General features: G+C 42.4%; 1 protein-coding gene across 1 annotated transcript in view; it reads left to right on the top strand.

Annotated features, from left to right (window-relative positions):
* Positions 1-886: 886 nt before the first annotated feature.
* Positions 887-26,656, top strand: part of HMCN1 (hemicentin 1) — a 563,772-nt gene continuing 538,002 nt past the window's right edge. Inside the window, exons 1-2 of the mRNA XM_088453882.1 lie at positions 887-1,057; positions 1,186-1,426. Of these exons, the coding sequence (XP_088310008.1) occupies positions 887-1,057; positions 1,186-1,426 (412 nt within the window). The remainder of the gene's footprint in view (positions 1,058-1,185; positions 1,427-26,656) is intronic.

Here is a 26,656-nt window from a genome sequence, read left to right on the forward strand (position 1 = left end):
CCTCCTCAGGGCACCCCAGGCTCAGGCTGATAGCCCGGGGCTATCCCCGGCACCCCTGGGCGGTGGGTGCCGGATTGATTATGTATAGTGTGGTGCATAAGAAAATATAAATATTGTCTTTTGCAATAGTACTACAGGTCCCAGCAGGCATCTCCCGCATGCTGGTACTTGGAGAACCACAAGTACCAGCAGGCGGGGTATTAAGGGCCTGCTGGCACCTATAGTACCCCTGCAAAAGAAATATTCAAATAAAACACACAGATACAGTCTTACAAATCTTTTAGTTACCGGGACCTTCACTTGGAGCGCGGCGGCCAGTAAGCTCTTTTGCGCGGCCGCTGCACATCCAGGGCTTCTGCGCCGTCTTCACCTGGACCGTGACGGCCAGTAAGCTCTTTTGCGCAGCCGCCGCACATCCAGGGCTTCTGCAGCGTCTTCACCTGGAGTGTGACGGCCAGTAAGCTCTTTTGCGTGGCCGCCGCACATCCAGGGCTTCTGCGGCGTCTTCACCTGGAGCTCGGCGATCGGTAAGCTCTTTTGCCGTAGGTTATGCAACCAGCACTGGGCTCTGATCTGGTTCTGGTTCTGGAAATACAGGGGGGAAAACGTGCTGGGCACAGTAACGGCTGCAAGGGCTCTCCAGGGTGGATTAGCAGCCCAGCCATTTACCTCACAGCACCACGGCAGAGGCCTGGTAACTGGCTGCAGGTAGGGAGGTCACAGGTTAATTGGAAACACACCATGCACATGGCTCTTCACTTGATCTGATTTATTATCATTCTATTTATATATATGACAGACCTACATTTTAAATTACATTAGCAAAAAGGGCAGTAGTTAATAATTGGTTCTTGAAGTGTTCTGTGAAAAGTCTAACACCAGGCACATGAGTACACCACATTTCCAGCAGGTGGCAGACAAGGACCAGTCTAGGGGGAAACCAGAAACCTTTGTTTCTACCAAGCAGAAACAAAATACACTTCTAAGCACAGTTGTGGTTCAGCCCATTGAACTGTTCATTGTTTTATGCAGTTTGGGACAGACAACTGGAATGCCAGTTAGACTGTTTGCTAAGCAATGTCTTAAGCAGTTTCACTTTGTTCTTCAGCTCATTAAAAGTAACTTTATATTAGTAAATCAGCAGGACCTTTAAGGATGTTTTTCTGTAAGTACATTTCCAACCAGCTGCCAATTGTACTGCTTATTCTTCAGCTTTTCATACCAAATTCCTGTGCAGAAACAGAGACAGATTTAGGTAAGACACCGGATGGAGCTTCCACGTTAGCATTTGTTTTTGATGTCACTGGATCCATGTACGACGACTTAGTGCAAGTGATAGAAGGTGCCTCAAAGATTTTAGAGACATCTTTAAGCAGACCAAGAAAGCCGCTATATAATTTTGCACTGGTGCCCTTCCATGATCCAGGTAAGAGATTCATTTTTATTTGCAAAGTTTGACTTTATGTATCTGTGCAAGACCATTCAATGTGTTCTATGTAACAGAAATGGGCATAATAGTTGTGAAAGCCTGTGCACTAGTGTAATTTAATAAAAAAATATGTATTTAGTTTCTTCTGGTTAAGATGCAGAGAAGACTTTTGACTCTTTGCGTTACAATAGGTAGTTTTATATGCCATTTAAGGAAACTGTAAAGTTTCATGCTTTCTTAATGATATCACAAAAAAGGTTTTACTGATGTGTCCTCATACATAGTTGCTCAAGTCCTGCCAAACAGCTGCTCTTGGTGCTCCAGGTCCCGGGCGACTCGGCTGCACCAAGTGCCTTTCTCACTCAAAATGTGCATCTAATGTTATTTAATTTTGCCCACAGCAAATAACATATTTTGCTCTATAGCTTAAATTAGCAATTGTGACTAAGAAATAAAATGCATTAAATATGAAGCAGCTCTGTACTGTACCTATATCATTATTACATAATAATCATGCTAATATTGTGGTCTTTGGGAAGGTTTTTCTTGCCTCCCAGGGGTATATTTACTAAAGTGCGAGTTTTTAGAAGTGGAGATGTTGCCCATAGCAACCACTCAGAATCTACTAAACAGTTATTTAGCACTTTCTAGAAGATAATAGCTAGAATCTGATTGGTTGCTATGGGCAACATCTCCACTTCTAAATACCGTCAGTTTAGTAAATATACCTCCTACAGTCAGGCTTTCAGGGCATTGCACTAACAATATAATGCAGTGATCACAAGTACAAGAGTAGATTTAGTAAAAATGTTACAGGGAATATTTATTAATATTACTTAATATTTAGGTGGAGGTTGATTGGGAAATATAAATATACAGCCAATTTGTATCATATTGCAGCTTTAAAAACTTGCCAAACATTTATCCATACATTCTAATCATACCTTTTGTGTATTGTGGATTATTGTGCTCTTTGGTGATTGTGGTTTTGTACACTAAACTGTCTATCTGCTGATATGTGCCTGGATGTCTGTCCAGGTTACTATGTATATATGAACCACTAGAAAATGTGCATCTGTTTACACAACTTGAAAGAGTTCCTTTAAGACTGATGCAGATGTTGATTGACACATGCCTGTTGTATCTGACCACGACATGTGTAATGTGATGAGACATGATAGTATTTGTCTTATCAGGGGGATGCATAGAAATGCTGAAAATCTGTAACACATCTAAGAAGATGTTATGACACAGAGTACTCGTATAACATCTAACCAAAAATGCAGACCCTTTATTAACAAGAATGACATTACTTTGGAATGTATTTATATACAGTCAATGTTTAATGATGGTGGTTTTACAAACCAAGCAAAAGTGACACAGCTTTCTGTTTAAAAAAAACAAAACAATTTCCCTGAGGCTGCTCATCTACTCTTCACTTTACATTATCAGGGTTTTGTATGTTTGTTTGTTTTACAGTGAGCAGGATAAAGATAAGACAATTTAATGCCAATTCCACCACTAAACTGCTATATACAGCATAACAAATCTAATGTACTTCCTTGTAGTGCTTGTAAATGCTAAAGTTGTCAATAAAACTAAAGAAGTATAGAGAAGAATTCAAACTTCAGAGGTGTCATGTAGTATATGTATGACATAACCAAAGGGGTCCTGGACCCTGCAGGTGAGTACCGGGACAGGCATGTCCTAAAGAGAACCAGGTGGCCCTTGGGCAGCTCTCCAGTCTGGTTCAGGCACCCTGCAAGTCAAATATAAGTGTTACTGGGGCAGAGATGGTGTCACCCCCTCAGTCTCGCAACCTGGGCACCACTTATACAATAGTTACAGCCAGTGCTAGAGCATGGCAATTTTGAACCAGGAAATATAGCACTGCCCAAAGCATCCTAAGGCTGTATAATCTGCAGGGTGCTTAAACCTCTGCAGCAGTGATACAGGCTGCAGGGTGCTGTTCCAGCTACCCTTCAAGCCAAATGCAAGTGTTGTGAGCAAGGGCGCCGAGAGGGGGGGGGAGCGGGTACAGATTACCGGGGCCCGGGCTTCCTGAGGGGCCCGACGGGGGCCCGGGTCCGGCGCTGCTCCCCCTCCCTCACAGCAGCCCAGCACACAGCGTGTGCTGAGCTGCAGTGGAGACTGCTCGTAGCTGCTGAGCAGCAGCCACAGCAGTCTCCTAAGCCTGTGGGGGCGCTACAAATCTTTTTTTTTCAGGAAGGGGGCATGGCCACACCTCCCGCGATTAGGCCATGCCCCCTATTACCCGGGCCCGCCGCGGCTCTCAGTGGGCCTGGTTGTGAGCAGTGACAGTGGGCCTGATTCAGAGATAGATAGAATTGCAGAGCCTCGCATCCGTCTCAAATGCAATTGCAGCAGGAGGTGTCTTTAGGAAACAGACACTTCCTTGCTGCATCCGCGTGATCCCAGTGCTGCGACCAAGGCCGCAGCCTGGGATCACCATCGGAACAATCGCAACCATCAGTCGCGATTGTTGTTCCTTTGGCCAGGTTGCCATAGCTGAAGCTTACCACAGCCTGACTGGGTCCTGGTGGCTTGTGAGGCCAGGAAGTCTGTATCCATAGATGCAGACCCTGGCCTCAGCACCCCCAGAAACGGGAGCGACATATCCCCATTTCCGGGAATGCAGGCAGTCCCCATCCTGCCCCCCAAACGCTTTTGCTGTCGATCAGATTCTGTGCACGCGAGTAGAAAACATCGAAGATGTGCGCTAACCATCGGGTTAGTGTACATCTCTGAATCAGGCCCAGTGCCACACCTAGGGTCCTGTGCCCAGGGCAACTGCTTACCCACCCCTAGTTACTTACTTGGTCAAAACTATTTGTAATTTTAGTGAAGTATACCTAGTCACTGTACATCTATGTGATGACTTTGTGAACAGCTCAGGAAATGTCTCAAACAAATCAGTCCCAAGACATTTCTTACATTGAATCCATTACCCTTCCTATGAGCCATTCTGATCATCATAAAGGTCCCTTGTCATGAGGAGTGCAAAAGAAGTTATTGCAAACAGATGTAAATGGATCCTTCAGCTTAACACAGTCTCATCAAGGAACCTTTATAGAAATGTATATTGGTGTGTATGAGGAGGTACCACAGCCAGTTGGTTGCTGTTTATGTTTGATGTACAGACCCAGTAAAACTTTCATGCATCACTGTCACTTTTAACAAAACCTAAAAATAACTTAATGCAGCATATCTCTAACAATGACAATATGCATATCTCTTTCTATCACCCTCAAAAAGCATTTCCCACAGTGAGCAGTCTCCCACTGCAGCCCAGCACACAGCAGCTAGTGCTGGGCTGCTGACAGGTAAGAGGAAGGGGGGCAGCTCCAGACCTGGGCCTCTCCGACAACCCCGGGCCAGTGAAATTAGTACCCGCTCCTCTCGGCGCCCCTGCCCTTGTTTTCTCCATTCTGCTCCCCCTCCTGCCCCAGTCTTTCTTTCCTCAATCCACGCCCCCAGTCTTTATCCCTCTTTTCTCTCTTCTCTCTGTATTATCAGCACTGAGGCACAGCCAGCCAGAGCAAAGATAATCTGGAGGCTCTGTTCAGTGCAGGGATACTTGTTTCACCTGGGCAGAGTTGGGTACAGACCAGAGCCAGGAAAAGGATGGGCACAGTGGGCCACCCACCCCCACTTGCCATCTGGCGCTTCCCCACTATGGCACAGTATGTGGAGCAGTGTTCTCCAGCCAGTGGGTGCCCTCCTTTGCTTGCCTCTGTGCATCCTGTCATGTAGTCAGTGATAGCAGAAAGGGGAGATGGCAGGAGGCTTGGCCTAGACAGACATTAGGCCCATTATATAATACATTTTGAACTTCTTGTGGAAATGAGGATTCTAAGAAGGCACTTGAAAATTTTACTGGAGTAAATATCTTGAACAAAAACTAGTTTTTAGTTTGTCATGGTAAATAAGGACATCTTAAATACTAATTATACAGGTTGAGTCTCCCATATCCAAAATGCTTGGGACCAGGGGTATTTTGGATATCGGAATATTCCGTATTTGGAATATTTGCATAAAATAATGAAATATCTTTAGAATGGGACCCAAATCTAAATACAGAATGCATTTATGTTTTATATACACCTTATACTCATTTTATACTATATTTTTAATAATTTTGTGCATCAAAAAAAGTTTGTGTACACACATGAAATTCATTTATGTGTCATATATACCTTATACACACAGCCTGAAGGTTATTTTATACTATAGTTTTAATAATTTGTGCTTTAAACAAAGTTTGTGTACATTGAACCATCAGAAAGCAAAGGTTTCACTTTCTCAGTCATGCTAAAAATATTCTGTATTTTGGTATATTCCGTATTTCGGAATATTTGGATATGGGAGACTCAACCTGTAATAATAAACATTTAGCTGAACAGAAGGATAGTGTGCAGAATCCTATATATTAACCCACCGTCATTGAGGTTGGGTCATAACGACCCGGGGCATTTTTAAATTACGTGTATCTTTTTACTTAGTTATATGATGTTGCCAAACCTCTCAGTATGTGCAGTTAAGACCCTCCCTATCAATTACCCGCTACTATTTAGTCAGCTTGAATCAGCACAGAGAACTAGACTGGCGCAAACTCCAAAAAGGTTATCATGACCCAACTTCAATGTGGGAGTAATATATATTATATATATATAAATACATTCTCAAAGATCTCATACTTAAGATATTAGCAATAACATAAACATTGCCAATTTTGTTGATTGTTTTGAAATCTATGTAGAAATGAAAAAGAAAGTTCCTTCTCTATTCTCTATGACTTTTTATTTTATCCAAATACCTCATTCAATAGTTCATTGGTTCAAATATACTAATAATCTTCTAAAATCATTCCTAAAATTTCAAAATTAGGCATAAAATATACCCCGGTCATAATGACCCACCTCAATGTCTGTGTAACAGCTTTCCACCACAATGACACTGGGTTAAATACTTGCCTTTCCTGTAGCACTGATTATAGTATTGTAACACGAGCAAGTATTATAAAAACAATATGAAATATTTCTGAATGTACTTTTTGGAGGAGATAGCTATATTTAGGAATCCCCCTAGCATCACAGTTTAATAACTTAAGACTGTTTGACCCTCAGTAGTTCTCTTGTATCTTTTTTAAATAAATATTAGCAAAGATATAACAATATTTATATTTTCAGAAAGAAGAAGTATAAGCAAGAAGCTAAAAATATAATTAATGCCAGACTTTTGGCATAGCTGTAAAATTATCATCAGTAGAAAATGTTAAGAATTATGTCTGTGTTTACATTCCCACCATGAAAAAACGATCTACCATATCGTCTCAAAACAACATCTAATAGTATCAGATGTGCTCTTATCTTTCCGTAAGGTTAAGTTCAAAGTGTTTTCATTAGCATTCCTGGCCTTTCAATTCATGACAGGGGGTAGACTGAGTCATATGTCCACCAGAAAGACACAGTATGTCTTGCAAATGAATCCAATTTTTAACAGAGTTTCTCACTTTGTATAATGTCCTATATCGATGACACCCCTGGTGTAGAATATATGTATGCAAGTTTGGTATACAAACAAAGCTGACATTAAATTGTTCCATTTCAGGTACATACTGTACATTTATGTATTAATCAGAAAACTCAAACTCGTGCAACATATATATAAAATCCATGAAGGCAGTCATTTTAAAAATAAGAGGATTTTTACAACAATGCTACATACTGAAATTAAAGTGAATATAAAAAAAATGTTTAAAACAGAAAGATGGATAATGCATTACACAAAAAGACTTTCCCAAAGTAAATATAAATGGGAAGGACTTGGTTGGGGGTAACGACGAGAGAAACACTTGGTTTATAAAATGGTCTGCGATCCTGGGAAACTGGTTCTATATTTGGATAATTATTTGTTTATAAAGATACAGTATTTAAGGTTAAAAAAGTAATGTATAATGCAATGTGTTACATTTGTGGTTTTTTATATTTTTAAGGAATTTGTTGCCTAAAATTAAAAGCTATTATTTGTTCTAAATATGGAATCTGTTCTCAGCATGATTTTTGTAAATTTACTTGCCCGTAAAAAACCCACCACTGATATTTACTGAAATATTTAGTTTGCCATTAGTTGTGTGGAAAGGTCACATGGGTTTTAAGAACCTAACAATGTGTAAATCAATTCATAAAATATACACTGGTAACTTTGCTGGTAACCCTTTGTAAATTCTGCAAAGCATGGACACAGCCTTTCTCCTGTCTATTCATTGGTGTTTGGAAGAATAGCGGCACTGCCGATGTTTCACACTTGACAGTTTCATTGGCTTACCAAAAGTGGGTCATCACCCAAATTTCATCCAGTCAGGCAGATTTGTAGTCAGGAACAATGTAATTATAACTGGAGCTAACTGAATATTAGTGAATAGTAGACTATGGTTAGTCAGTTTACAGCTTAGTAAAGTACATCAGTGGTGCAAAACAAAACACTTCAGAAAGCATAAATCATTGTAACTTGTCATGGATGGTGTATATACAGTATCTTGTCAGACTAGTATTTGTTTGTGAACCTGGTGTCTGATATTCATCTGTGTTGGTGTCTGGAGGCGTGTAATGAAAGCTGGCCGGCCTAAGGAGACCTCCTGGCATGTAATGAAGACCACTTCCCTGACCGGGAATCGAACCCGGGTCTCAGCGGAGAGATGCCGGATTGTACCCACTAGACCACCAGGGACATCGGTGTTGAAGACAAGTTGTTACGTGCAATCATAGGAGAGTGTGGCAATAGATTGACCAGGCTGATACTGGATTAATACTGTAGATACTGTATATAATAAAAACTGTAACCGGAATGCTGGAGTGGTAGGTCTTGGCAACGTATTCACCAAGCTGAAACTGGGTTGTCACTGTAGTCCAGGATCCAGGAGCACTCAGATGGTAGCAGGATCAGATGCAGACAATACACTGGAATGGGTAGTAGGTGATGATACCAGGAATGGCATCAAATGGAGAAGAAACCAGGAGCATTCACCATGTAGTGAGAATGGTATACATCGGCGAGTTGTAGGTTCGGATAACAGGAACAGGTAGGTATTCTCTGTGCAACTAGTGGGATAACTGCCTCAGGCATAGACAGAACCGGATTCAGACCGGACACCGGAATGGATAGTGGATGATGATACCAGGAACGGCATCAATGGTGCAGAAACCAGGAAAGCTCACCATGCAATGAGAATGGTATACACAGGCGAGTTGCAGGTTCAGATATCAGGAACAGTTTGAGATTCTCTGTGCAGCCAGTGGGATAGCTGCCCCAGGTGTAGATCACTTGAAGGAATCCGTATAGCAGAAGGACGCAAAACTGCACAAACTGGATACAAGTAAGCAACAGGAGCTTTTATAGCTCACTCAGTAGGAACTTAGGTTAGACATTGTACTGGCAATTAGGTAGAGTCAGCAGCTGGCATATATACCCCTGGGTTACGTGGGATAGGCTGAGCAGAGACAGGTGGTGCCAAGAGGCTCAGGCTATCACTCGATTGGCCGCTACAGTCAGGTGATTGGGACTTGTAAATGCAGTACTCTGTAGCAGGCATAGATCTTGCTTGGGGCCTAGCAGGCTGAGAAACACTGAAGCCTGTGCATCTGGAATGTGACAAAGAACGCTGGCAGAATCGGTAAGTTACCCGGCGTCAGGAAACAGACCCAGGTTGTGACATATACCTGGCAACAACTCACCAAATAAGTGCATGATATGGGGGGATCATAGTGCTGTTTGAGTGGACCTGAATATGTCATTAGGAAATATGCAGTATCTTACCCTGGAATGTTGATAGGCATGATATATGACGATGGATAGCTGCTTCACCCCTGTCAACAAGAATTGGAAGCTGCAGTGGGAAACATACATTTTAGTTACTTACACAGACTGAGGAGTTGCCTGGAGAATATAAAAAGTAGCCAAAGCAACAAAGCTTCCCTATTGGCAAAGTTGTGCTTTTATAGATAAATTATACTCAAACCCATCAAATTATAGATAATGTTGGCAGTTCAAATGATAACATTTATGAAGCTATATCGTCCCCTTTATTGTAATCATGACAAAGAAATGTATTTATGTAGTCACACTTTTACGGACCTTTATGACCAATAAGTCAGGTCCTATCAGTGGTGGAAATAAATCCACCAAGCGGTAAACCAAAATCTGGTATTGGTAATAAAGACAAATGTGATTAGGCATCATCATATTGTTATGCATTATAAAAGAAGCAATGCTGCAAATACTGGTGACAATGCTCCACAAAATGAAATTACATATAACTAATTTCAGAAGGTGCTTGTGAAGTTTTGTCGAGTACATTTGATGAAGATACAGCAATTAGAGGCAGCTGCTAATCAGCAAGCACCTAAGTAAGTAAAATGTGCCTGCCCCACCACCCACATGCACACAACTAGACCAGGGCCATAAGTAGGGATATGTGAGCTGGGTGCAGGGCCCTAGGGGTGACACTGACATTGCCGCACGGCCCCATCATCTGGCTAACAGTATGCCTAGAAGGTCAACCTGCACCCAGTGTTGCTTCTGCAGTGCAGCCCAGAGTGGATGCACTCTGCAGCTTGTACAGATGCTCTGGGCTGTGCCATATATCCTGGTGCTGGTGGGCCTCCCCCTCAATGCGACATCATACACTCATAGAGCGAGGCTGGCACTGGGCTCGCTGCCACCGTGTTACTGCACTGCTCCAGACTTCTCAAAATTAATTATACAGTAAGGGGAAGTTTACTTCAACAAACAGTAAGTGAATCCAACAAATGAATACCAAACAGTGCCTGGTTGACACACCTCCATCAACCTTACAAACAAGTGCAAAGAAAGCTTCCAGTTCATGAAATGCAAGACGAGCATTATATAAAAGGCCATCCATCATTGGATCTTTAGACATTTTTTGAGAATGACAGGGATAACTTGTCAGTGGCCAACTGCATAGTGTGTCACCAATGGTTAGTCATGTTATGTCTGTGTTTTTTCTTTACAATCTCCATGTGCTCTTTAGACAGTGCAATTCCCCCCCACATCATAAACTCATAGATGTAAGTGGCTGGAATGATTTCTGCCGAATATATAGGTGCTTCACTGCTTAATCTCTATCTTCGCTTCTCATGATTTAACAAAATGAATGTGGAGAAATCTCTAATTTGTCCAACAAGACTTTCTGTAGCTTACTGCTTTCCCCAAAGACCTCTTTGCTGACAGCACCCATCAATGTCAGCCAGAGAAGGGAGTTGGCTTTACTGGATCCCCATATTGGAAAGATTTCTGGACTGCACAACCTGACTATATATATGATGGGAGGTGCTACCTGATGAGACTAATTGCAGGCACAAAAACAGACAAATCTCAGGTGCACAACTCCAAATTATTAATAATATATATATATATATATAAATGCAATAAAATTTTGCAATCAGTAGAGGTTTTTAGCATAATCATGGCCAAGGTTATGGGCCTACCCACCATATCCAGGTAACCTCTTTTGGGTAGGTCCCTAACATACTAGGGTTCAAATCCAGAGCGCAGGACCCCCAAAACCGGCCCAGCCAAGCCGCCCCAGGGCACCACCATAGTAAGAAAGGTGCAGTGTAAAGAGATAGTTAGGAGCAGCTGCAGCTGCATATAAAGAATGAAAATAAAAAAGTGAAGTACATATATATTAAACACACACAGTGAAGGGTTAAAATGTGTTATAAAAGAAAATGTGTTATAATGCGGTGCCCTGAGACAGATTAACCAATGCAATCCAGGGGGACCCACACCCCAAAAATGAACCAAAGTTGCACTACAGTATATAACTTGTAGGACTTATCTAGAATTGTGCCTAATAACCTTATTGGTTTAAAAGCATGGAGTATGGTAATGTATATGCACACTGTATTAGGCACAATTCTAGATAAGTCCTACAAGTTATATACTGTAGTGCAACTTTGGTTAATTTTTGGGGTGTGGGTCCCCCTGGATTGCGTTGGTTAATCTGTCTCATCATGTCTCAGGTTGTGCAGTCCAGAAATCTTTCCCATATGCTCCATTTAATGTGCTTTATTGCACTTCTGAGGGAAAAGAGACGCCCTCATTCTGGACTAGCACCCTTCCTTATTGGTTTAAAAGCATAGAGTATGGTAATGTATATGCTAGGGATGTGCAGGCTCGGTTTTACTCGGATTTACTCGGTTCTTATCGCCACTTTACCGCAAATTCGGATTTATTATATTGGCTATCCAAAACACATGATAGGCGATAGCCAATAAAATGCAGGCACAATTCTAGATAAGTCCTACAAGTTATATACTGTAGTGCAACTTTGGTTCATTTTTGGGGTGTGGGTCCCCCTGGATTGCATTGGTTAATCTGTCGCAGGGCACCGCATTATAACATATTTTCCTTTATAACACATTTTAACCCTTCACTGTGTGTGTTTAATATATATGTACTTCACTTTTTTATTTTCATTCTTTATATGCAGTTGCAGCTGCTCCTAACTATCTCTTTACACTGCACCTTTCTTACTATGGTGGTGCCCTGGGGCGGCTTGGCTGGGCCAGTTTTGGGGGTCCTGCGCTCTGGATTTGAACCCTAGTATGTTAGGGACCTACCCGAAAGAGGTTACCTGGATATGGTGGGTAGGCCCATAACCTTGGCCATGATTATGCTAAACACTTCTATTGATTGCAAAATTTTATTGCATTTATATATATATATTATTAATAATTTGGAGTTGTGCACCTGAGATTTGTCTGTTTTTGTGCCTGCAATTAGTCTCATCAGGTAGTACCTCCCATCATATATATAGTCAGGTTGTGCAGTCCAGAAATCTTTCCCATATGCTCCATTTAATGTGCTTTATTGCACTTCTGAGGGAAAAGAGACACCCTCATTCTGGACTAGCACCCTTCCTTATTGGTTTAAAAGCATGGAGTATGGTAATGTATATACACACTGTATTAGGCACAATTCTAGATAAGTCTTACAAGTTATATACTGTAGTGCAACTTTGGTTCATTTTTGGGGTGTGGGTCCCCCTGGATTGCATTGGTTAATCTGTCTAAGGGCACCGCATTATAACACATTTTCCTTTATAACACATTTTAACCCTTCACTGTGTGTGTTTAATATATATGTACTTCACTTTTTTATTTTCATTCTTTATATGCAGCTGCTCCTAACTATCTCTTTACACTGCACCTTTCTTACTATGGTGGTGCCCTGGGGTGGCTTGGCTGGGCCAGTTTTGGGGGTCCTGCGCTCTGGATTTGAACCCTACTATGTTAGGGACCTACCCGAAAGAGGTTACCTGGATATGGTGGGTAGGCCCATAACCTTGGCCATGATTATGCTAAAAACCTCTATTGATTGCAAAATTTGATTGCATTTATATATATATTATTAATAATTTGGAGTTGTGCACCTGAGATTTGTCTGTTTTTACTGGATCCCCATAAGGTTAAATGAGAAGATGTTAGAGGTACATATAACTCAAGGTGCCCATACACTGTATGATTTTTTACATGATATGGCCAGTTACGACAGGTTGGACAGACCAATCGTGTGAAAATAGGTGTATTTTGTGTGTTCTGCGACCCCGATGCGCGTCCTCACCGCCGTCTAATTGGATCGCAGATCAGATGGTTTTGCAGAGAGAGCTACGATCTTTTGAGTACAATGTGATACACTTCTCTGCATCTTATCCTATGATCGTAACGATCAATCGTACACCATTTGACCACATCTTATGAAAAATTTCAAGGGAAGAATTTCAAGGGCAATCGTACAACTCATCTTACCAACTTTGAATCGCACTGTGTATGGGGGCCTCAAAACTTTTTGATGGCAGCCTGTAAGATGCAGAAGTGTAAGTTTTTGCAGGGGTGCTTGAGAGTATGGAGAATTGTCACATAAGAAGACAGCCATCTGGAAGTGAATATTGCACAATACGCATGCCAATTATAATGCAGAGTCACGCATACAGTAGAGCTATTATTTAATGCTATCTTCTGAGGGAGCTTAGAAAACAATTTTGCATTGGACTTGAATGGTACAGGTCCTCTTTAAAAATCCAAGTCGTACCAAAATCTGGGAAATCATAATCTTCTCTACTTTTTTAACTATTGTTCAAACAATATTGAAGCCAGACTTTGTCAGACTATCCATTTTAGTTTAATTATCTGCACCAACCAATTTTGAGAATGTTAACAAGTTGTCTGAACGGTCTCTTTGATAGTCATGAAAAAGATGAAAGGTATGTAGGAGGCTTCCGTCACTGGGATTCTTGTGGATATGTGAAGGGTTGGACCTGGTTTTAATTCATGAAGGAAGTCACTGGAACTGTCCTGTTGCAGGGCATTTTCTAAACAGACTTTGTAAAGATATCTTCAGGAAATGATTTCCTGAAATGAAGAGACCGTGGCCTCATCTTTTATACAAAGACACATTGGCACCGTTTTAAAGATTTCCGATGCTGTTTATCTAATAGTTTTATAATAAATATATTTGTATGAAAAGATGTACAGAATAAAGGTATTTTAAAAACACCCTTGATGTGCCATACAATATGCTTTTGTTTTGTTCAAGGGCATTTTGTTGGCACACTCAGGTGCACAGGAGGGTCCTTAGTGTGCGGAGAGCAGTAAAAAAGCCCTCAGGGGTGCACTGTGCAAAATGTAAACTTCACATAAAAAAAAAAAAAAATAATGTTATGCTGTGGTACAGAATATCACTGACACAGTAATAGTTTATAAAATGGGTTTATTTATAAGAATGAAGGGGGTAAAAATAGAATCTCTGACAATATCACATATATATATAAAAAAAGGTAAAAATAGTATAAATATGTGATAATATAACCTAATACCGGTATACTTAAAACAACATAGAAGAACAAACAAAACGGACAACATGTATTTTGTATTCCAAATGTGATCCGTGCATTTAATATGCGCTAAACAGCAACTTAATATACTCGCACTTGATGAAATATTCCAAAGTATATAGGATAGGTACAGTCAATTGACCTTAGTACTCCTCCCCAATCTCCAGGTTAGGTATCAAGGGGATGCTGTAACAGGTGCTCTTACATATGATTACCTGCAGTGAGATTCTCCCGTAGTTGAGAGTGCAGGATGGAGTCCGTTCCTTAATATAAGAGCTTACCTCCTTCGAGAGCTGAATGGGGTGGGTGTATAGTCCTCCTCCAAAATCTTCTTGGTGATCCAATACTGGAGAGAGAAAAGGTGTCTGCCAGCAGACATTGGTACGCTGTTCAGAGGTGAATTACTCGATCAGCGTCCCATCGATGACCTCCGCAATCAATGGATTTTTCCTGTAGCCAGGCTTTGCCAGGATGCAGAGTCACTGATCCTTCTCCTCTCTCCTGTATCGGATTGCCAAGAAGATTTTGGAGGAGGACCATTCTGAATAGGGCAGGTGGATCCCTGTTCTTCCCTAGCAGCTACCATTAATTTAAAGGTAAAGCGCATCCTTACACACCCTTCTTTCTGCAACATGTTCATCATACCAGTAAGGCAGCTGCTATACCGTAGTGATTGCATTCAATCGTAAGGAGCATTTGAGGAGATTGAATGATTTTACCCACCATAGAGAGCAAATATTACAAATGGAAGATGATACAAAAGTATCTGATGAAAACTTTTGTAGCTATATATGAATTTAGAATAATTGGAAATAAAAGAGATTAAACATTGGTGGGAGAGCACCAACTTAGATAAATATATCAAACATGAAATGATCCCGAGAGGCTTAAGATTAATCAAAAAGCCAACGTTTTTGTCTGAAGACGAGTTTTTTAGAAAAATTTAATAAAATGTTGGATGCCTGTTCATACGAATTAATGAAGATTATAATAGAGGACATAAAGAAGATAGTTGGAGAAATTGAGAACATTAGAAAGAAATTTACACCATTGGAGAAATTAAAAGACTATAGAAATTTAGAGGCTCTAACAAACAATAAACTACGTGATATAGAGGAAGCAACTATTGAACAAAAGAAAAAAAAGTTTTTTTAGAGATTTGGAAGACTATAGAGGAGATTATCAGAATTGGACTGAGAGACAAAGACACAAAAATAACTTTCAAGGAAGAAGTATAGAGTCAAAGGAACACTGGACTCATCCAAGATATAATCAAAATCTAATATCATCCAATGAAGACAAATATAAGAGAAGAAAGACGGAAGAAGCCTATCGACCCAAACCAGAGGTTAATCATAAAAAAACTTTATGGAGAGTTTTATGGAGAGAAATAAACTTATGAGACTGATTATGGACAATGGATACTTGTATGAAAACTCGAGGATGACCAGAAATTGTGATTTTGGACATCATTATGTAGGGACAAGCCGAAATATGGAAAGAGAAGGCCCAGTTAGCAAACAGAGAAGAAACTATCCAAGGTCAAGTACTCTCATTAAAACTTGCAACAGTGGAAGAGAAGACCACCAGGAGGAACTAAATATATTGGCTAGAACTCTGATGGAAAGAATAAAGCCTCAGACTGAGAAAGCATCCAAAAGAGACATGAGCCTTATCCATTTGAATGAAGACAATGAAGAAGAAGCGGAAGAAACCTTGATGCTTTTTTAGATTTAGGGCCTGATTCAGCAAGAATCGCAGTAGCAAAGACGCACGCAATCAGTTGATTAATTCGCATTGCGTATGCATATGCATCGCAGTGCACATGTGCGAACTAGCAATAGCGATGGGAAATGCATTTGTAGAGGCTATGCAGACCCCGAGCACAGTGATTGACAGGAAGTGCCATTTGTGGGTGGTGATGGGGGGTGTTCGGGCGAACGCAGGCGTGCCAGTGCATTGGGATGGCATTTTCAGGGGCGTGCATAAATTATCCGTTGCAATTCCATATGCAGGCTGAGGCCTCATAGAATGACCTGAAGTTAGCAATTCCTGAGTGAGGTCTGACCTGCCTTAACTGTGTGTATGGGTCCGATGTTACTCAATGTTACCGATTTCTTTGCTATGTTGCCCAAGTATATAGATGTGTGTAAGGGGAAGTGAGCATCCTTATGGTAAGCTGTGATTGCAATGCGATGGCAAACATTTGCATTTCACCACAAATATTAGCAACTACGGTGCGTGTGTTCTAGCAGAATAGCGATCCTTGCTGAATCAGGCCCTTAGTCCAAAAACACTCCTTCGAGAGTATGGGATCAATCCCAAAAAGAACATCAAATCAGGAAGAAATCAAAGGGAAGAGAAGAAGAAAAGGAAGTTCCATAGCAACCAGGGAAAGCGAGGAGGAGTCAAAACTAAGTTAAAAGAAAAAGAAAAACAAGAAACAAAAATGAAAGGGATATTCAACCTAAGGGCCTGATTCAGAGCCGCTCGTAAGCGGCTGCTCGTTCGCTCCGAGCAATGTTTGCCCAACTGCGCATGCGTACGGATCGTAATACGCGGCCGAAAATCGTTTGTTCGCTAAATAGCGAATGCCTGCTATTTTGAGTGACAGAATGAGGCGTATGTGGGTGGTAACAGGGGAAGGTGTTTGAAAACGGGGAGTGGAATTCAGAACTCAGGCATGCTTAAAGGTCAAAACGGGCGTTTTATGGGTGTGCATAATTAATACAGCAGCGTCATTGACCACGTCACTGGGTTATTTTATAGCCAGAACTGCTCGCAAGATTGTGGTAGCAAAAACCAACCACAAGAATAGCGAGCAGTTCATACGCTGGTCGATATACTCGATTAATCTAATAAATAGCGGACATGACGTAGGATGCGAGCGGCCAGGGGGTGTATTTTTTCAAAAAACTACCGCAAGTTTTGTTTGCTCGTTCAGACCTAGAGGCGTGAACAGATCACAAAGAGCGAACCGTTCATTTGAATAGCCACCCCTATTTGCTGGACGAACGACCGCAAATAGCGTCCGGCTCTGAATCAGGCCCTAAATCAGTACACATTTAGTACTACAGAGATTAGTGTTCATAAAAAAAGATTGGAATTTTCTTCTATGTAGCACCCTGCAAAAATGTTACACCTTCATCAATTTACTAAAGTTTATCAGGAAAGTAGCCCATAAGAAATTTCACCATAGCAAGAAAAATAATCCCCCAAAACCAACAATCAGACAGGATAACTTTCAACATACAGATTTAAGGGAGAAGTCAACATTTTACCCCCAACATCTGAAAGGCCATTTACTAAAAAGCTTCCAGAAATTGGTAGAAGAAGACATAAACAAAATTCCAGAAAAATCAAAACGAAAATGGAACCTTACCAATGCAGAAAATATGGCCCTAAAAAATCTAAGTATGAATGAAAAAATAGTAATCATACCCGCAGATAAGGGAGTTGGGGTCATTACCATGGACTTTGAAGCATACAATAGGGAAGCGGAGAACCTATTGAAGGATGATCATACATACAAGTTATTGGAAAGAGATCCCACTGACAGATTTAAAAAACAATTGGAACTGATTTTGAAGTAAGGAAAGGAATAACTAATTCTCACTGAAAAAGAATGAGTATATCTATACCAGAGACCCGATGATCCCTGCCTTCTATCATCTCCCTAAGGTGCACAAGAACCAGGAACATCCACCAAGGAGACCCATAGTGGCCGGGATAGGCTTACTAACATCAAACTTATTGGGATATATAGACTTCTTCCTGCAGCTTGTAGTAACCAAACAGCTTAGCTATTTGAAGGACACTACACAGGTTTTAAGTCTATTTAATGACATTACCTGGAAAGAGACATACCTTTTAGCTACATGTGATATAAAATCCTTTTACATGTGTATTAATCACTATAAGGGATGTAGAAATGTGAAGAGGATCCTAGAGGAGAATGCCTTTCTTTAAAGACAACAAATTAATTTTATCATGGAAGGTATCATTTTACTTTTATCTCACAATTATTTTTGGTTTGGAGGGAATTTTTACATTCAACATAGGGGCACGGCGATGGGTAACAAGTTTGCACCATCATACGCAAACTTGTACCTGTCACAGTGGGAAAATGAGTAAATTTGGAATAATGGTACGTATGAAGGGAATCTTATTCTCTGGGCCAGATACATCAATGATGTAATTGTAGTATGAGACGGAACACAGGAAGAACTAGCTAATTTCATACAATATATACATTTTCTGGCTCTCATAATCTTTATAAACCAGGGGAAAATTGCAACAAAAACATATACTAAGTCAGTAGATTGTAATAGCTACCTATATGCCCATAGCAATCATCATAAAAGATGGATCTCCAATATTCCCATAGGGCAACTAAAACGGACAAGGAGAAATTGCACCAGAATGGAAGACTACGAGGAACAATCAAATGACCTACTGTCACAATTTAAAGAAAAAAAATTATAATATGGAAAAAGTGGAAAAGAACAGAAAAGAGCTTAAAAACTTAGGAAGAGATCCACTGCTACAATAGAAGGAGGAAGTCAAAAACCATCAAGACATCCTCTTTATTACCAGCTATTCAGGGCAAAGTAAACTTCTGGAGGCAAGCCTGCAGAGACATTGGCATATCCTGATGGCCGATGAAGATTTGAAGACCCTTCTACCTTCCACACCTAAGGTAGTATGCAAAAGAGAACCAACTATAAGAAACAAACTGGTGAAGAGTCATTTAAGGGAGAAAATATTGACTTGATTGGATAACTCCACACCTGGTTTCTTTAACTGTAACACATGTGGGGCTTGTAGAAAAACGCACAATAAATCTATGAAGCCGATAAAAAGTTTAACCTCCAATACCACAGGTAAAAAATACAAGATACAAGATAGGATCATCTGCCACTCAAAGGGTGTAGTATATATACACTTTCCCTGCGGATTCCAATATGTGGAAAAGACCATTCGTAAGTTGCATGTAAGGATTAACGAGCATTTAAATAATATAATAATGAAAAAGAAAATCATAGTGTACCAAAACACTTTAAGGAAGTACATGCGAGTGACTCATCTGGGCTAGGCTTTGTGGGTCTGAAACAAGTAAAGACTCCATGGAGAGGAGACAACTTTAAGGATAAATTTCTGAAGGAGGAAACTAGAATTATTTTTGAATTGGGAACCCTGACACCTAAAGGGCTTAACTTAGACTTTGATCTATGACCCTTTTCAAAGTAATTACCGAACCGTCATCTACACCTCCTTCTTTACATATTAGCCCCTAAATTTAGGATTCCATCCAGATCTTCTATCTAGATATCTTTCCATCTCTCTATCTACATGCATACACTTAATTTGTATTAATCTTTATGAGTTTTATTAACTATCTATTACCTAACAATATCTTTATTTCATTTGTGAATTTATTTTCATATTTTTCATTTTTGCCTCTCAACTTAACATACCTACATTTTTATCCTACCTCTAGATTATTAACAAATATAGACACGTAATCCTATAGGTGTTTTATGTTATATGTTTTATGTATATGTGATATGTGTGTCTACATGTCTTATGCTACAGGCATTTATGTATATGTTATATGATTGTCACACATATCAGGAGGTAAGGGCAAACAGTAAAGGCCCCCACACATCAGAACGATATCGTTCCAACCAGCCAACTAGTTGGATGGTTGGAATGATAATCGTCTAGTGTGTGGGAGCAAACGATTGTCAGCCATTTGCTCCCACATGCTGAAAAACGCCAAAAAACGGTTGTTCCAACCAGTTGGGGAAAATCAAACATGTTTGATTTTCGCCAACTATCGTTCTAGTGTAGGGGGAAACTTCCCCCCAACTGAACGATAAGTAGGCGGGCACTGGCCGCTAGTGTCCACCTACTTTCTACACACCGGTACAGCAGGGAATCACACAGTGTCCTCTGACACAAGGTGCACCCTGCAGGGACTCCGCACCACTGCACGGACCAAGCTACCCCCGGCGCACAGTGCAGGGACTTCAGCTCTCCCCTTGGCGCACACTGCAGGGACTCCAGCTCTTCCTCCGCGCGCACACTGCAGTGAGTCCAGCACTCCCTGCGGCGCACATTGCAGGGACTTCTGCTGTCCCCACTGTTGCAGGGACTCCAGCGACTGCCGGCGCACACTGCGGCGACCCTCGGCACAGGACTGCTCCGCAAGGTAATCCTCCACAGCACCTCCGGTAACAGACACCATTTCGCGGTGGACTTCATAGCCGGTGCCAACCCATTCCAGTAGAAGGCACCAGACAGCCGTCATACATATGTATCTGTGATCCTTCTTCCCTATCTGTGATCCTCCCTGTCTGTGCGTATCTATGTATGTATGTATTATATATATGTATGTGTGATCCTCCCTGTCTGTTTGTGTCTGTGTGTGCCTCCTTGCCTGACTGTATGTATGTATGTGTGATCCTCCCTGTATGTATGTGTCTGTGTGTGCCTCCTTGCCTGCCTGTATGTATGTGTGAACCTACCTCCCTGTATGTATGTGTGAGCCTTCCTGTATGTATGTGTCTGTGTGAGCTGCCTGCCTATATGTATGTATGTATGATCCTCCCTGTATGTATGTGTCTGTGTGTGCCTCCTTGCCTGCCTGTATGTATGTATGTGTGATCCTACCTCCCTGTATGTATGTGTGATCCTCCCTGTATGTATGTGTCTGTGTGAGCTGCCTGTATGTATGTATGTGTGAGCCTCCTTGCCTGCCTGCCTGTATGTAAGTATGTGTGATCCTACCTCCCTGTATGTATGTTTGTGTGTATGTGTGAGCCTTCATGTATGTATGTGTCTGTGTGAGCCTCCTTGCTTGCCTGCCTGTATGTATGACTATGTATGTTTGTATGTGTGATCCTACCTCCCTGTATATATGTATGTATGACTGTATGTATGTGTCTGTGTGAACCTCCATGTCTGCCTGTATGTATTTGTTATCGTCCCTCCCTGTCCGTATGTATGTGTCTGTGTGAGCCTCCTTGCCTGTATGTATGTATGAACCACCCTGCCTGTATGTATGTATGTATGTGCCTATGTGTGAACCACCCTGCCTGTACATGTATATGTGTGACCCTCCTTGTCTGTATGTATGTGTCTATAAGCGACCCTGCTTGCCAGTGTGTGTATGTATGTGTATATGTCTGTCCTCTCCTCCATGTATGTCTGTGTGACCCTGTTTGTATAGGGGATGGGGCAGATGCAGCATAGGAGAGGATCGGTGGAGCTGTTGCAGCTGCTGCACTACAGTCTATCACCAGTCTCCAGTACGTAGCCCCCCCCGCCCCTGACAACAGCACTGGTCTCCACTGCCCTCACCCCCTCCCCACGTGTGCAACGCCCCCCTCTGCGATCACCACCCGCAGCTGCACCTTCTCTGTCTAATGCCCGCACTCCCCCCCCACAATCACAGGATTGCCCAACGCTGGTGTTCTCCCCCCCCCTCGATCACAGGTCTCCATCATAGGTGCACCCCTTCCCCCGCACAAGTTGCCCCCCCATTTTTATGTATGTATGTGTATGTATAAGTGTGTCTAAATATATATATGTACGTGTGTGTGTGTGTATATATATATATATATATATAGTCAGCAAAAGAGAAAAGTGCGGCGGCACTGAGGGTCTTTAGTAAATGCAATAAATTTCTTTAATCCAACGTTTCAGGGCTGGATCGCCCTTTTGTCAAGGCAATAAAAAAGAATTAAATTAATTAAAGAACTTTATTGCATTTACTAAAGACCTTCAGTGCCGCCGTACTTTTCTCTTTTGCTGACTATCCATCAATAATTGAGGGCACGAGGGCTATTCAACATTTTGACAGTAGTGCTGGACCATTGGACGTGTGTGTGTGCATGTATATATATATATATATATATATATATGGATGTAGTCAGGATGCCGGCGGTCGAAATGCCGACCGGCGAAATCCTGACAGTGAATGCCCGCCATAACATGTTTGATTTTCACCAACTATTGTTCTAGTGTAGGGGGAAAGTTCCCCCGACTGAACGATAAGTAGGCGGACACTGGCCGGCAGTGTCCGCCTACTTTTGTCACACTCACCTTATAGCAGAACAGGGTCCTGTCTCCCTTGTCTTTAGCTCCGTTGGGTCCTCTGTCATCAGCGCCGGCAGCAGCGGGTCCTCAGTCCTCAGCAGCTGGTCCCGTGTTTCAGCACCGGACTTGTCAGGAGGTGCAGGAGCCGGCTGGAACATGTAGCAGCAGCGGTGGATCCAGGTGGGTAGCACACCTCTCCGTAGCACCTTCAGTCTCCCATGCCAGCCTGTTATCAGCTCCCCCACCATCACACTCCCACGTCCCCCTCAGTACAAGTGATACTGACCACCGACCCTCCCCTGTACAAGTGGCACTGATCCCTGACCTCCCCTAGAGGCGGCACCACTGCTCCTGGTACCTCACCGCCTCAATCTCCGATCGATGGATGAAGCCAGTGCACGTCGGACTTTCCTCCTGCCACTTCTGTGACACTTGCCGAGGTGCTGCCTGACCGACTTACGATCCCTGTAGTAGAGCCACTGGGGTGCTGTGGATGTCCTCCCTCTTCAGGTTATTGTACCTGCTGCTCATTGGTACCATATTGTGTGTATATTATATATATCTGTATATATAGATATATATAATATATGGAACGGAATGGAATTGAAATGCCAGCAGCTGAAATCCTGACAGCAGATGCCCGATGGAGGAGATCCCGACTGGAGTAGGTAAGTATACTAACCCTCCCCTCTCCTTCCCCTAACTCTCCCTTACGGGTGCCTAACCCTGATCTCCCCCCTAGTGCCTAACCCTAACCTCCCCCACATGGGTGCATAAACCTAACCCCCCCTCCCTGCACCCTAACCCTCCCGGGGGGGGTTCCTGACTCTAATCTTGCCCAGGGGGGGTGCCTAACCCTAACCTTGAGTTACCTTTGCGGTTCTCACCTTTGACTTCAATGGTGAGAGCCATTCATTGGCTGAGAGGCGGAGGGCTCGCGTCTCAGCCAATGAATGCTCAGCATCGGGGTTTCCATGGTGAAATCCCGCTGCTAAGCTCTCATTCGGGAAGTACCGTTCCTAAAGAACGGTACTTTAGTTCGTGGTTCCGTGATTTCTGGAATGCCTACTTTGGAACGAAGAGGACCCTAACTTCGCATAGGAGATGGTGTGTTTTTTTTAACAGGTCCCCTATGGATACTCTACTGGACAAGTGGACCGATGCTATAGGGATACATAGGTGAGTATGAGTACATGTGTATGTACATGTGAGTGCATGTATGTTTAATACACTTATACTTTGTACAGTGTGTGTGTCCTGTGTTTATTTTTAATATTGCTTTTGCAATGGAACTACAGGTACGAGCGGGGCCTGTAATGATCCGAATGCTGGTACTTGTGGTTCTCCAAGTACCAGAATGCCGAGGAGGCTTGCTGGGACCTGCAGTTCCATAGCAAAAGACAATATTAGTTCATCTATTTTTTACACACACTATACACAATCAACCCGGCACCCACTATCTATCAGCTACCAGCCTGTGCCTGGGGTGCCCTGGAGAGGGGGACCCCTTTATTGGGGGTGTCCCCAGTTCCCCAGGGATCCCTGGCCTGGGCTGACTAGCGGTCAGGGTTAATGCTGGGTGGCCCGGTCAAAGGGCTCCCCTGGCTGTGGCATTAGCCCCCCTCTAGAAAAAGTCCGGTGCTGGTTCTGGATAATACAAGGGGACCCTACTCATTTTTCCCCCTGTATTTCCAGAACCAGCACCGGATCAGAGCCCAGTGCTGGTTGCACAGAATACGGGGGACCCCTACGTCGTTTGGCCACCATATTTTGCGCAACCAGCACTGGGTCACTAAAGCCCGGGGGCTGGTTGCTCTTTTGGGGGAGGGGGTCACGCCATTTTTTTTTTACACATGTCTTCATTTTTTTAAATGGCAGCACAGACGGGTCTCACTGTTCGCATCCGTGCATCTGTGTTTTATTTTTTTACAGACAGATACATGCATCACGGATATCCCTGATCTGTGCAAGCATCTGTTTGCTATCCTGCACGATCTAAAGATCGACAAATCTTTAGATCGTGCACGATAGATCTTGTGACACATCATGCAGCTTTTGCTGCACATAATGTCCTGGAGTGCCGGGGAAAGTTCAAGGGAAATCGGACATTATATCAGATCGTGACCACATTGCCTAGTGTGTAAGCACCTTAAGTCCCCCCCAAGTGGTTCCTAAACCTAACCCCCCATCCCCGGGCTAAGTATTGTACTTAACCGGTAGGAGGGCGAACGGTCCGGCGTTGGGATTAACATAGACGTCGGAATTTCGCCGCCTATGTTAAATCTCCTGCCTGGATTCCGCAGTTGGATTTGAGACCGCTGGTCTCATAATTATATCCCTATGTGTGTGTATATATATGTGTGTGTGTGTGGCCCATTTAGTAATGATCGCATTTGAAATGCGATCTGGGCACCATATTAGCACCCATGATCGCATTGCAGTATGTGATTATACTGCCTGGATGTATGAAGTTCCACCTGCAGAGACAGCGGTCACTTCACTACTGTGCTTGGATCCTGCGCATGTGTGGTCTGCAGATCACGCATGCGCTGCGGCCATTGCCAAGGGATGTTTCCTATGGAACCCTCTTCCAGACAGATTTGTGATGTGTAGCCCATAGGCTATAGTGGCTTACGCCATCTTCAGAAGGCTCATGCTGCACGCATCAAGGTTTCGGAATGTTTTGCATTCTGGAACTTAATAATCTGTCAGCATTGCATCCCCTATAGAAACTAGGGATGTGCAGGCTCGGTTCTACTCGGTTCCGTTCGGTTTTTTTTACCGAATCTTATTGGCTATCCAAAACTCGTGACAGCTGATACCCAATAAGATTCGGTAAAAAAAACGAACGGAACCGAGTAGAACCGAACCTGCACATCCCTAATAGAAACTAATGGGGGTTGCGTTGCCGACGGAAATGGAGGGATAGCAACAGATATCGAAGAATACTTAATATTTGCGGCTATCCCCCGAAAATGGTTTTCGGGGAATACAGCGCAAATATTGAATGATAAATAGGCCTCTATATATTTTATGACCATCTGACTTCTACTGCATCTGGCCACCCTCCCCCCGACCATCACGGCTCCATACCCGCCGATCCACCCAACTCTCCTCCCCTCATTCGGCACTGTCCAATGTCACACATATATATTTTATGTGTATATATATATATATATATATATATAGCTAAACATGCACAGACATATGTGTGTGTGTGTGTGTGTGTGTGTGTGTGTGTGTGTGTGTGTGTGTGTGTGTGTATGTATGTATATATATATATATATAAAATATTTGTGTATGTGTTCAATGTATTTATTCAAAACATGTAGAAGTAGGCAGGCAGTATCCGCCTACTTCTGTGACATCACAAGTTGGACAGAAGTTGGCTGGTCTGTTGAAAAAGTTGGCAGGTTGTCTGGTTGGATGAAAAGTTGGTTAGATGTGTGGGGAAGCGTTTTAGTTGGACAGACAAGTTGGACGGTTGGTCAGTTGGCTGGTTGGACAGATAATCTTTAGATGTGTGGCCAGCTTTAGACCATGGACCGATAGGATGCAAGGACGGAAGTGATGCCCGCTATTGCATACAGATATGACCAGCCGATCCAACAAGGATAAAAGAGGAGAAGGATCAGTGACTCTGCATCCTGACAAAGCCTGGCTACAGGCGAAAAACGTCAATTGCGGAGATCATCGATGGGACACTGATCGAGTACTTCACCTCTGAACTGCGTACCAACATCTGCCAGTAGACACCTTTTCTCTCTCCTGTATCGGATCGCCAAGAATATTTTGGAGGAAGACTATCCACCCACCCCATTCAGCTCTCGAAGGAGGTAAGCTCTTATATTAAGGAACGGACTCCATCCTGCACCCTCAACTACGGGAGAATCTCACTGCAGGTAATCATATGTAAGAGCACCTGTTACAGCATCCCCTTGATACCTAACCTGGAGACAGGGGAGGAGTACTAAGGTCAATTGACTGTACCTATCCTATATACTTTGGAATATTTCAGCAAGTGCGAGTATATTAAGTCACTGTTTAGCGCATATTATATGCACGGATCACATTTGAAATACAAAATACATGTTGTCCGTTTTGTTTGTCTTTCTATGTTGTTTTAAGTATACCGGTATTAGGTTATATTATCACATATTTAAACTATTTTTACCATTTATACCATA

This window comes from Taudactylus pleione, unplaced genomic scaffold, assembly GCF_031769625.1.
Source record: "Taudactylus pleione unplaced genomic scaffold, aTauple2 ptg000602l, whole genome shotgun sequence".
NCBI lineage: Eukaryota > Metazoa > Chordata > Amphibia > Anura > Myobatrachidae > Taudactylus > Taudactylus pleione.